This window comes from Oncorhynchus kisutch, linkage group LG5, assembly GCF_002021735.2.
Source record: "Oncorhynchus kisutch isolate 150728-3 linkage group LG5, Okis_V2, whole genome shotgun sequence".
In the NCBI taxonomy this organism is placed as follows: domain Eukaryota; kingdom Metazoa; phylum Chordata; class Actinopteri; order Salmoniformes; family Salmonidae; genus Oncorhynchus; species Oncorhynchus kisutch.
The window spans coordinates 8,036,583-8,050,241 of record NC_034178.2 but is presented as its reverse complement, the minus strand read 5'-3'; the positions used below and the strand labels follow the sequence as shown (position 1 = coordinate 8,050,241).

The 13,659-nt window shown below is 43.8% G+C and overlaps 1 protein-coding gene across 1 annotated transcript in view; it reads right to left on the bottom strand.

Moving 5' to 3' along the window:
• Positions 1-909: 909 nt before the first annotated feature.
• LOC109890604 (E3 ubiquitin-protein ligase Midline-1-like) overlaps positions 910-13,659 on the bottom strand; it is a 34,768-nt gene continuing 22,018 nt past the window's right edge. The window contains exons 3-10 of the mRNA XM_020482550.2: positions 12,990-13,085; positions 9,200-9,307; positions 7,980-8,128; positions 7,706-7,833; positions 6,759-6,902; positions 3,931-4,092; positions 3,469-3,676; positions 910-2,798 (exon numbers count right to left, since the gene is read on the bottom strand). Coding sequence (XP_020338139.1) covers positions 2,450-2,798; positions 3,469-3,676; positions 3,931-4,092; positions 6,759-6,902; positions 7,706-7,833; positions 7,980-8,128; positions 9,200-9,307; positions 12,990-13,085 — 1,344 coding nt within the window. The 3' untranslated portion in view covers positions 910-2,449. The remainder of the gene's footprint in view (positions 2,799-3,468; positions 3,677-3,930; positions 4,093-6,758; positions 6,903-7,705; positions 7,834-7,979; positions 8,129-9,199; positions 9,308-12,989; positions 13,086-13,659) is intronic.

Sequence of the window (13,659 nt, the reverse complement as noted above, 5' to 3'; positions counted from 1 at the left end):
TTCAATGTGATATGTTGACGGCAGGTAACCTAGCGGTTAAGAGCATTGGGCCAGTAACCAAAAGGTTGCTTGTTTGAATCCACAAGTTGACTAGGTGAAGATAAAAAAATGAATCTGTCATTGATCAAGGCACTTAACCCTAGTTGTTCTGGATAAGAGTGTCTACTAAATGATGCAAGTGTGAAATCAATCAAAGATGTCACCCTGTCATTGACTTCAGCTTAAAAATATATATGATTAAAATGTTTACTTTTTGCAAGTCCAATCAGTTTTCCACATTTTCACAGTTTTTGCCCAGCGGGATGGCAACCCTGAGACACTCAGGGGAGTACCACACACACACACACACACACACACACACACACACACACACACACACACACACACACACACACACACACACACACACACACACACACACACACACACACACACACACACACACACACACACACACACCTTCCCAAACACTGTTGTCAAACATGTATGTTAGTTGTAAGAGGAAGGACCCCAGTCAGTTGTATTCAGGTCTTTGTTGTTTTGTCTGAGGCCCATATTGTTTTGGGTAAGGCCCAAATTGCCCGGTCACACCATTGCCCCTGTGAACCAGAGACAAAAGCCTCTAGCGGACCAGGAAGAGGCCCTGTTGTCTACAGGAAGTTCTCAAGATAAATTCACCAGCTTGTAGGCTAAACTTAGACATAGATGGCTGGATGGGCCGGTTTATGGTGGGAAGGCAAGGCTCTAGAAAGAGAAAAAGCGATATATTAGGCTACGTTGGTGGTCGGTAACTATTGCTAAAGTGATGTTTACAACAAAGTGTGTGTGTGTGTGTGTGTGTGTGTGTGTGTGTGCACGCGCGTGTGTGCGTGTCGGTGTGTATAAAATATACAGTACAGGAGGCAGTAAACAAGTTAAAATGTATCTTTCTTTATTGAACCTTTGACAATCGACAAATGCTACTTCATATTTGTACAGTGACACAAGCATTCCGATCCTCTTTCCTAAAATAGTGTCCACCGGATTCAAACATACAACTGAATCGAAACAGTTTCTGTGGCAACATTAAAGAGCAGATAATCGCTGCATCCATTACAAGGAAACAGATCATCCCAAACCTAAGACACATATTAATGAGTGAACCAATCCATTGTGTTCCTTTAAAAACTTAAGGATGGTCTGTAAAATATCCAGATGGTCCTTCTTTCGAAAGAAGACAGAGTAAAAGAGAACATAATATGCTATGTACATCATGGAGTGCCTGTTTGTGGTGGCGAGACGTATCATACAACGTTTGAGTTCCTGGTCACTGGGTCATACAGTGGTCAAGCTGAGGTCAAGCTGTGGCTCGTGGTGGCATCGACCTTGGTGAAATAATGACCGAGTTTGTAAGTGTGGTGCTTCCCTGTGTGACATATGGATGACAAATGCCCAGAGGCATGGTTGTTGTCATTGAAATTGACCTCCCAGCGGCCACTGAACCTGAATAGAGAAATTATTGTAATAGTCTTGTCCTCACTGTACCTAACAACAAAGTGGAAGTGTTTTTCAGTTTAGATTTGTGACAACTGCTAAGGACAGTAGGAAGTTAGTATTCACTCAGGAGAGGACAAAGTAGTTTGCATTATTTTCATGGATGAAAACAGGATTTGGAATAGACCTGAGAGATTCTCACTAACATGCATGGCTGAACAACAAAGGACCTATCCCATTGCAAAGAGGACAAAACATGACAAAAATTAAAGACGCAATTTGTTTCCCTGCTTGTCTAAAATGCGACGGTACTTTTACACTTGTGGGTTTAAGGTACTGTAAGGAAGAAAGTAATTATGTTGTCACAAATATGTATAATTTACACATTAATGTATTAGGACACAATACCTTTTCTAGATTAGAAAGTAACATCGATAAATTGCATCAAAATAATTTCCCTAGATTTATAAATGTCTCCTATCCCTGGTAAACTGACCATAAATAATGTATGAACAATGTGTAAACATAAGGGAAATTGTACATATTGGAATTTATCTAGGCTAATTTCTTACACTTCAATAATGAATATCTATCATATAAGCACAAGAAAATAGTAATAAAATCATTTAAATTCATGTCTACTTTGGTTCCATAATCATGAATGTGGGAGTTGGGCAATGCTATAATTCACAACTGTACAGCTACATAGCTTTTTCCCTTCTTTCCCACTGCAAACAGCGTTCTGTGGATGAATAGAGGGTGGTCTGTGTGATTGACGTTGGCCCAAGGGGTGGTCCAAAGTCCCTAAAATGAAATGAAATGAGGAGGTGGTAGCATGACGTTTTCTGAGATGATTCAAGATTGAAGACGACCTTTGCTAGTTCATAGAGGCCCAAAGTGCCTTGAAGGTGGCTTAACCTAACCCAAACCAACTTAGTCTGGTTTAGCCAGGGGGAATTCTAGTTCCCAGGGGGTCTCAGTTCTGGGTTTCCAACCCTTCTAGGTGTTCAGGGATGGGCAGACCCGTGAGGACAGTCAGACACTTGTTCCACACGTTGAAGACGGGGCACACGGGCTGGGCGAAGGACACGTGGAACGTGTGCAGGTGCTGCGAGCCCACGGCGTCGTAGAAGGAAAGCGAGCCGGCGTCGTAGTCCAGCAGGACACCCACGCGGCGCAGGTGGGGCGAAGGCTCGATGGCCAGCTCCTTGCTGTTGTGGCGCACCACCCACGAGTTGTTGCAGCGGCACAGGACCCAGGAAGCCGAGTTCTTGCCGATCCACTCGTGCTTGGGGGCCGACTTGTAGGCGATGCCCACCGCATACCTGAGGAGAAAGAAGTAAGAAGACACTGTTAACAAGCCTCTAAACCCCAAACACTTCAACACTTTTGTCACGTTCTGACCATCGTTTTCCTTGTTTTAGTGTTGGTCAGGATGTGAGCTGGGTGGGCATTCTATGTTGTGTGTCTGGTTTGTCTATTTCTATGTTTGGCCTGATATGCTTCTCAATCAGAGGCAAGTGTTAATCATTGTCTCTGATTGGGAACCATATTTAGGTAGCCTGTTTTGTGTTGGGTTTTGTGGGTGGTTGTCTCCTGTGTCAGTGTTTGTACCACACGGGACTGTTTCGGGTTTTCATGTTTCTTGTTTTGTAGTCTATTTCATGTATAGTTTCATTATTAAAAGAACCATGAATTATAACTACGCTGCGTCTTGGTCCGATCCCTGCTACACCTCTTCTTCAGAGGAAGAGGAAGAAGAGAACCGTTACAACTTTTGAACACTTACCAAGTGTTAAAAACTCATACTTATTAAATGTGCATTGAATCTTTCTCTGTCTACATTGTATAAATGTGCCTTAAAGTTACTTAGAAAGTGGCGTAACATAACCGCCCCTCTATCTCTGTCATTCTACCTAGCCAGATCCAACGCGCCAAACACCATGTGGTTCAGAGCAAGACATTGGTCCATCAGGTCACCCAGGTCTAACTCACCATGTGCTTCCTCCAATCAGGGCCTCCCAGTAGTGGCGTCCGCTGTCGATGTAAACGTTGCCCACGACTCCGTAGCTACTCTGGCTGGTGAAGCGCTCCTGGCCGTGTCCCTTCTTCGATGCCGTCTCGTCGCGCTCCACCGTCAGGTTGTCATGGGAGACCTTCAGCTTCTTGTGGGCGGACTTGGGGTCCAGCTTGAATGGTTGGCCTGGATGAAGAGGACGGAGAGAGACAACATGGTTAAGTTAGCAAGGGGCTAGGATAGGATAGGCTATGAAGGCAGTAGCTGTATGTATGGTGTCCATATTAGGACGCCATCCCGACATGTGATGCTGTCCTAATATGGACACCGTATTGATACATAATCCTGTGACCATATTAGCTAAGAATCACAAGAGACTTCTCTAAAACTGCATGTCATTATGCCAAGTTTCCTTATGGCGTAATGTATGGAGCCCTTACTGTTGGTTTTGAGTGTCCCTGGCTCACTGCTGCGGGCACCTGCCTGGTTGATGGCTTTGACGATGAAGATGTACTTCGTGCCGCTCTGCAGGCCGTGGACGGTGTAGTGGTTCTGCTTGATGTTAGGCACAATCATCCAGCTGTCTGCTGAGTTACACAGGCCTGGGAGGGAGAAACAGACTCACAGCTACCGTGTTGTCATGCATACACACTCAGCTATGCATTGGTGCGTATGAGTGAACACACATATGTCTCCGTTTGCACACACGTAGTCACATAAACACACACAGAGTGGCTATAACAGACCCACAACACAGACTACACATGTACAGTACACATACTTTGTTGTTGAAGTGTGTGGCCTTGATAAACTTTGAAGAGCAAACATTTTCAATTAATAAGGTCACTCGTCAACTGCCGAATTCCAGGACATGAGCAAAGTTCATTGTCACATAATGAGGAAATGATTTATGTTGCCTGCCTCAGAGACAGCCAATCCTCAGCCAAGGTAAGTATCATACTTGGACCAACTATCAACATTCACCTAATTAAGTCCATATTCCCCCGACATATTGTATTTTTTCATTCTTTAGTTAGCGAAGTCTTATCTATAGTGTAAGAGAGGTGTAGATTTGAGTCTGTTTGTGTTAGAAGGGGAGGAAGTCGATTCATGTGATCCTAGGAGACCAGAGCTATAGGATAGAGAGGAGTGGTCCAAATTCCACAATCAGTCACTTCCTCAATCCATTCTATGGCCTTTTCAATCATACCCAAGTGAGAGGGGAAGGATTCATGATCAGTGTGTTCAGACAATGCTTCTTGTCCAAAGGGACTTTGGCATGGGAGGGTGTAGTAAACATGTGAAATTGAGGGGTAATTTATCATACAAAGTCAATCCATTATGCCAGTGATGTTCAAAAAAACAGTCAGCCAGAATGCAACGCAGCATTATGCCATTAATAGTGATTCCTTTATTAAGATCCAACACATTCCCTCTCCATTGCCGTTCACTCTCTTGCTTTTCACTCTGTTTCATGTGGTTACTGTGGGTGTTAGGAGGGGGAGGGTCATTCACCTCTCAATGGCTGTGCTGTTCCATGGGACTGGCTGTGCTGTACATTGATAGGCCTGTACTAAGCTGTGCCGTGCCACATTGATGCCCGTAGGCTTAATTCTCTGACAGAGTGGCCATCGTGCTGAGTGCACCGTGTACTCTCCGTAAGCTTCACGCGACATCTGCGAACCCGTTACACCTTTTTGTCCTTCCCTATAGGCTACCATGTACCATCCTACCCCGTCATCATGTCTAACGTGTGTTCTGAAGGCTGACCTGCTGTAAATGTGTAGTGCACTGTGAATGTACCGCACGTTTGTTAATATTTTAAATGGAAACGCGCCCTTCTCATCTCACACACGGAAGCCATCTTGGAATGCAGTGCCCGCCACACATCATTTACATTGGTGAGAGAAAACACAGTGAGTTATTAAATTGTCCTGCAGTTAAATGACCCTGAGTGAGACCCGATGGGACCAGTGTTTGCCGTCACCCGTTTTCCTCTGCCATGTTTTTCGGAGACATTTCTAAGATGTGACATTGTGACAACACCTCAGCCTCAGCCCAGAGCTTAGACCTGGTGATTGGATGTGAACCTAGAGCGGGAAGAGAACATAGCGTGTGCAGAGGATGAGGAGAGGGGGAAGTGGGGGAAAAAAACACGTGTCACATTGGGTTTACGCCACCCCTCATGAAAAGTGCTGATGTTGGTAGACTTGGGGGGAAAAAAATGTTTCAAGGCCCTTCGAGAGGCGTCTGCTCAACGGAGTTCCAAAGACAGCATCTGACACAATTGTTATGTTCAATTATCATTCAAGGGTGAACATGGGAGGCTTCTATTATACATTTATGTTCATTCATTTTGTATATCAGTATCGAAAGGCATTCAAACTTGGGGGCACTGGAGTTTCGAACATGATTAAAGCGTGGAAAAAGCCAGCAGCTCTTGTTCCAAATTGCAGCAACGCTGGGGATGTATTGCAATATTAAAGCTATAGTTCTGGTAGTTTTCAGTTTCTTCTTTTAGCTGTTGCTAAATGCTATTGTTTGAAGTGACGTTAGATGCTCACAATACGAGACATCATATCCTATTTATGCTCGTGACATCCTATAACCTTGTTTGCTAGCCGTCCGCTTTCATCAAACCACACTTCCTCCTCTGTTCTCTTCATCTAAGAAGCTATATTTCCCACCCCCTGACCTCATTTTATATTGCTTGCCCAGTGAAGTATGCATGAGTGTGGCGTTCAGGCGTGATCCGTGGGGGAGGAGGTCTCTGAGCACTGATTCGTGTTATGACTGTAATTCGCTCCGAGTCAGCTTGTCTCCCTCTCTCCTTCCCACTCTGTCCCCTTTGACACTGTAATAACTCAAGCTGAGATCCTGAGATTTGAGCTCACCCCATTGGCCCTAGTCGACCGGCTCGGTGAGAAGATACGCATGATTCGGTTTTGATTCTTAAGTCCTCCAGCTGTTTGGCTTTGCACTTGATTTATCGCGGGGCTTTGAGTTGGAAAATACAAAATGTATCATCAGGAGAGAGTTGTGAGCACAAAGTGTTCTCTCAAGGCGTTCTGTGCACTTACTAGCACCATTGGCTTGCCATGTGAAGATACCATTGTGTGTCTGGTGGTGTGTCTGGTATGCCAGAGGGTAGTTTAACTTACACCCTGATACATACTGACAACATTGGCTTGACCTATGAAGATAGTTGTGTGCTTGAAGGTGTTTCTGGTATGTGTGACTGCATTTTTGCCGACACCCAGATACTTACTGACAATGTTGGCTTGCCCTGTAAAGATAGCATACTGGAGCTCATAGGAAAGCACTGTGAACTCGTCGTCTGAGGTCCAGTGGACGGTGATGGTGTCGTACGATGCAGTGCAGAGCTCTTCTCTGATGCCTGGAGGACTTGGCGCTAGATAATGGTAATGAGAAGGGTAAGAATGGAAAATGTTATGCGTGCTCTGGCATAAATAACAATGGAATAACAGCGGTTCACCTTTGAGCATGCCGTTTCACCTCAAACAAGGTACTGTGGCTCTTAAAGGAGGACTGAAGGCTAGTGACTTATACTGATTGCCATGCTTTTGTTTGCTAATGATCATTTATAGCCCAGATGATATTTCAGAGGTTGATAGTGTGATTTGGCTGATGACATATTTCTCTTCTCTCAACTCATCTCTCTCTCTCATCTCTCTCTCTCTCTCTCCCTCTCTCACCCTCTCTCGCTCTCACCCTCTCTCGCTCTCACCCTCCGCCAGTGTGTACACATCGATGACTCAGACTAATTTACTTAGTGAGCCAACGCTCAAGCGAAGCCCTCTGCCATCGCAAAGACCTAACAACAACCTCTTCCACGATCTCATAGAAACCTATTCATATGTGTACTGCAATAACATGCAATAACATTGACAAAAACAAAGACAATTTTGACATTATGTAGATGTGGAACTTTGGACCACAGTAAGGTTAAGTTCATTCAACCACATTTTTAGGTTATGTTTATAGAGAGAGATGCCAACTCATGCTCTTAACAATAGATTATAGCTACATATATTGTCAGTGCTTTTATATAGTAGATATCATGATATAAAGCAAAACCATGATATAGGCAACACATTTACAGTATATCAAAATATTTCCAAATTATACATTGTATTGAACTATCACTTTTGGCGCCCACCACTACTAGTAACCAGAGCTGATTGTACTCTATACCTGTGAGGTAGTCCAGGCTCTCCAGCAGCTTCTTCTCCTTGGTGAAGTCCAGAGCGAACGTGTCAAATGTGTCTGTCAGGTTGATCTCTGGAATCAGGACCTGAGAGGAGGCGGTTGCCATGGAAACCCTAACGCAAACACATATCCCAGAGGGTTTAGTTCACAACTATCCCACTACTTTGCACATTGGATTGACCGTGAATGGCCAATGGCCAATGGTTAGTCAGTGTTCGTAGTGAATTTCTACCACACTCTCCTTGCTGGCCTGGCTCACCTTTCGGTGATACTCTTGGCGGTCTGGAGGAAGCGGGCGTGGTCCGTCTCCTTCAGGGTCTGGTCAGCCTGGGTGATGAGAGCAGAGGACCTTTCGATGCACTGCTTACAGTTGGAGATCTGCTGGGCTAGCTTCCTGATCCGGACTGCCTATAGAGCAGATAGGACATAGGTGGGTTAGAATGGGTCGATGGTGATTAACTGAATCCCACGTCAGGGATGGTAGAGATTTAGCCCAGATGGGGCATTTGGGATCGTATCCAGATGTTTTTTGCTTGTTGCTTTCTCTTAACCTAATGAGAGGTTTAGAGAGAGTGATTGAGGGCTCTGAAATGTGGTTGGTTGGATGTTGTATTTAGGTCAGACACACTACCCTCATCAACATGTTCTGACCCACTCTCACTAAACAACTAATCTTTGGTGTCATTCGTATGTGTATATTTCTGTTGCAATTGTTTTGTATTTATATGAAACAACTTGTCTCCCGCATCCTATATCTGGACAATACCAGAGGAGTAGGAGCAGGGAAAAATACCAAATTATCTCTCTATCGTCTCAGCGGCAACCGACCACCATAAAGGATTTCGATTTAGGTAGGTTTTCATTTCCAGCCGAAAGGCCAGAGCTAAACTGCCTCTTTGGCCCCTGATATTGGTACTTCTACTTTAATGCCCCGCTCCTGACTCAAGTCCTGACACGAGACCAGGAAGGAAGGAAGTCCCGCCCTTTAAACTGCAGGAACCTGGTTTCTGACTAACCCTGGACTGCTTTGGTAATTCCAATGCCAACAGAAATACAGCAAGGGAACTGAAGCAAGTAAAAGTAACACAAAGTGTGAAGTCCTTTTCATTTCCTCTCTGACTACAAATAGTTAGCTTTGAGCGAATTCCAACTCAGTCAGTCAGTAAAAATAATTGAGACATGCCCTGTAGGTCGGACATTTTGATCATTAAGCATGGTCCAATTCCCCTGGTGACCTTGTTCAAATGTTCACTTTGCATCATAAATGAACAGATTGAGAGTGAACAGATGGTGGACTTTCCAACAGATCCAATGCAGACCCCGAACAGAAGGCGAGAGACATTTACCCTTCTGTTGTTTTACTATTACATTCCTTCCCAGGCCGTACAGTTCAGACTGCAGCTCAGTGAAAGTGCAGAGGATTGTGTGTGTTGGATGGGATTCCCCTTTCAGACCCATGGCCACTCCTGGAACTTATACCTTCCCCTCCTTGATTTTGGTCCCAATGATCTGTCTCCTTTGCTGGATGATGTCAATCAGGAGGTCGCATTCTTCCATCAGCTTTCCCTCCTGCCGCGATGCATTGACCTGAAAAACACAAATGAAACATAATTCATCTGTCTGATAATTCACAGCCTTAAGTAAACTGTAATTACAAACCATTTATTGTTCTACTTACCCAGAGTTAGACGAACTCATGGATACCATTTTTATGTCTGTGTGCATTGTGAAGAAAGTTCGAGGTAGTTTCAAGTGCCAACGATAACTAGCGGCAGCACAATGACTGGAAGTCTACTGGAACGCTAGCGAATGGTTTGCGCTAACACTAGTTAGCAGTGGTTCAACATTGGCTTGCAAAACTACCTCTAACTTCTTTCATACTGCATGCAGATATAAAAATGGTAGCCACAAGTTCATCTGATGCTGGCTTTGTCAAAAGACGAATCTCACGGTATCCCATTAACGGTTTGTAATTATCAAAACGTCCGACCTGTCTCAGGGCAATGATTTAGAAAAAAGTAGAAAAACATTAATTGTCAGAATCTTGCAGTCTCCATTTAAAGCTATAGTTCAACTAATGATAATTCAGATGTCAGTTGGTTTTGCATTGTAAATAATAACCTCCAGGTGAATTAATCAACATTGAAACACAGTACCTTAATCTGTGTTTGTTTCTGGCTACTACAGAAGATAGGGAATGACTGCACCTGTGTTTTGCTGAGTCTAACAGTGCTCAATTCTATGTAGAATTTGGATTAGTCTACAGATCTTGAAGCTTTGTGATTGTTGAGTGCATGCACACTCAGATCCACTTTACTAGCCACAGGCTTTTGAAATAGATGCCTCTTTGGTGCCCGTTGTTATGTCCTGGTGAAACACAGATTTCACCACCTGGACAAGTTTCAACCGAAGCGAAGCGAAAAGCAGAGAGGGGAGTCGTGAAAGAGGGGATTGTTTGAGAGTTGCCAAGCCAACGAGGTGTGTTATGGTCACTCCCTGGTGTGGACAGGCTGTTTATGATATGAAAGGGACTCACTGAAACGCACACAGATCTGTCTTTCCAAAGCCAGTAATTAGGTTCCTTCGCCTTGTGAGTGGGTTTCTCTACTGTACGTTCACAGGGTTTAGAGGAGATCCTGGGTGAGATCCACTACAGTGAGGGGGGAAAGTATTTGATCCCCTGCTGATTTTGTACGTTTGCCCACTGACAAAGAAATGATCAGTCTATAATTTTAATGGTAGGTTAATTTGAACAGTGAGATACAGAAATAACAACAACAAAAATCCAGAAAAACGCATGTCAAAAATGTTATAAATTGATTTGCATTTTAATGAGGGAAATAAGTATTTGACCCCCTATCAATCAGAAAGATTTCTGGCTCCCAGGTGTCTTCTATACAGGTACACTCTTAAAGGGAGTGCTCCTAATCTCAGTTTGTTACCTGTATAAAAAAACACCTGTCCACAGAAGCAATCAATCAATTCATGCTGGAATACTCATCCACGACCCATTTTCAATGTCCTGGCTGAGGGAAGGAGGTTCTCAACCAAGATTTGACGGTACATGGCCCCGTCCATCGTCCTTTATGCGGTAAAGTTGTCCTGTCCCCTTAGCAGAAAAACACCCCCAAAGCATAATGTTTCTATCTCCATGTTTGACGGTGGGGATGGTGTTCTTGGAGTCATAGGCAGCATTCCTCCTCCTCCAAACACGGTGAGTTGAGTTGATGCCAAAGAGCTCCATTTTGGTCTCATCTGACCACAACACTTTCACCCAGGTGTCCTCTGAATCATTCAGATGTTCATTGGCAAACTTCAGACGGGCATGTATATGGGGGACCTTGCGGGCGCTGCAGGATTTCAGTCCTACACAGCATAGTGTGTTACCAATTGTTTTCTTGGTGACTATGATCCCAGCTGCCTTTAAAAAATAATAATAATAATTTAACTAGGCAAGTCAGTTAAGAAAAAATTCTTATTTTCAATGACGGCCTAGGAACAGTGGGTTAACTTTTTTCCCTCACTCTATCTCCCTCCTCTGATCTACTATTGAATATTTGTGGAGTTTAGGTCTTATGAACCATCTATGTGTACAGTAGGAGATAGATGTTCAGTGAGGACACACTGTATTCCTCTTAAATCATTCTAGCATCTCGTGAAATCTTAGATTCATTAGATTAGATGAATACTTATTAATTAGCCCCACATTTCTGTCTCTTTCTCTCTCTCGCCCCCCTATATACCTACAAAAACAGTCAAACAAGCACACGCACACACATGCTGTGGCCATGTTGCCTTGACAGCGTCATGAGTACACGTGGCTGACACACTGTGGGTTCAGCCTTTTGCCGTGGCAAGAGGGTGTGTGACGGACATGACAGAGTCTTTGGCAGGAGCATAAGTGATTCATTTAACCCAAAGTAAATGCGTTTCTGGGGAATTTGCACGTCAAAAGAGCGCAAACTTTTAACAGAAGTTGGAAGAGAGGCTGATTTTCTTTAGAAGGCTTTTAAAATATTTAGCGATCTCCAAAAAGTACACACGCGTCCTGTGTACTCTCGTTAAGTGCTGAGAAAGGGGGTCTTTCCACTCCCTTGCACATTTAGGCACAGTGATGATGACTATACTAAAAATAACTCTAACTGTAATCCTTGGGGTGGATATAGCAAATTACAATCTACAGATTTAATGAAGTTGTTTCATGAGTTGCACAATAATTATGCAAGTCATTCCACATTCCTCAATTATTCACGCGAATTACTTTTGCAAAGTTGATTCACTGAGCACAAGCTGCACATACACACACACTCACGCACACACACACACACACACATACAAAAACACAGAAACACTCAAGAGTTAGCCTACACACATTATTTAATGGGTGGAAGTGTGTTTAAAAACCATGTACACATTCGTTCTGACCTACATCCACCATGAAAACGAGGTCAGATATTTCCCCTCTTTTTCTCTGATGCATTATTTAAATACATCCATTTTGAAAGGACCAGGTTTGTGGATTTTAAAAGGCTAAATGAAATGACCAAAGTGGACCTGCGGCCTGTCCTTAAACGTTTTAGTGTACTGGTGACAGTGGCCATGGAAACATAATACGATCTCTGCTTAGAGTATAAAGATAAAGATTCAGGACATGTCATATCCTAGCCCACTCGTCCACCATGGGGCTGTGACTCTTTCCTCTCAGGCGCATCTAATTTGAATCATCACAGACCAAGAACAAGTGGCAATGGTCAGAAAGGCTTAATCCAGAAGAACCTTCATTAAAGAAGTGGCACAACCAATCTTTTGTCTCCGTATAGATACATCAGTATAATCTGATTGTATTGTACATGTGCATATTTAAATTGGACACGTATATAATATAATACATTTGTATAATGTGTTGCTTGACAACTCAATGATTAGTAGCCTACATATCAGGAAAACATTGTGCATTTTGAAATTGTAGAACAAGATTCTATATGCAAATTCAGATGAGCAAACTCAAGCGGAGACAAGAGCATCTGTGGCCACATAAACTACTTCAAGACGACAGGACAACATGGGCATAAGCATGTCAGGAAAATCATCATTCTCATTTTAAATTTGACCCCAATACAAAAATGAACAAAGTTTGTTGTTTTCTCTGAGGTGAACAGCATACGGTGAATTGGGCGTGCATCACATGCACTAGACTAACTAAATACAGCATGCCCCTGGCACGGGCATCTCTGAACTAATGGCATGGTCAGTGGCATAGAGCACTCACCTCTACATGTTGACAGGTTTGGATCAACTTTCCCATCAACCCCTCCAACTCATTGTTCCTCTTGACCAAATGACTCAGGTTGGAATCCAACGCTTGCTGCAAAAGAAAGAGGAAATGACTATTGAAGACAGAAGAGAAAACAACAATTATTGTCCTTGTTTGTCTCATGAACAAGCCTGAAAAGCAACCTACCATACTTTCAAGAGGAAAATAAACACAAAACCAAGCTGATCAAAAGGTGTTAGAGGTCCTACATTTCTGTTTTAGAGAGAGCAAAATCATGAAGCCAAAACAGAGAAGCTTCCTCCTCCTCCTCCCCCTCTTCCTTCCTCTCCTCCTCCTTCACCTCCCCTCTTCCCCTTCCAAAATCTCATCCACGGTTGTCACACTTGCTTTTGGACAATTTGGAGACTAACCTCCGGGCGCTGCCCATGTCCCTCGTCCCGATACCGCCTCATCCCAGTCACTCAGTCTCCGAGCAGGACTCACAGCCAAACACTACTGGCAGAGCCTTAGCCAGAGCCTGAGCCACTCCGGGAAAAAAAACTCATGCATAAACCCCCCCGACCGGCAGATGAAGCGTCAAAAGCTCCTCTGACAGCCCATCCACCTATCAAAGAGTGTTTATGTGAGCTGTTCATCCTGACGTTTCCCCCCCCCCCTTTTCCCC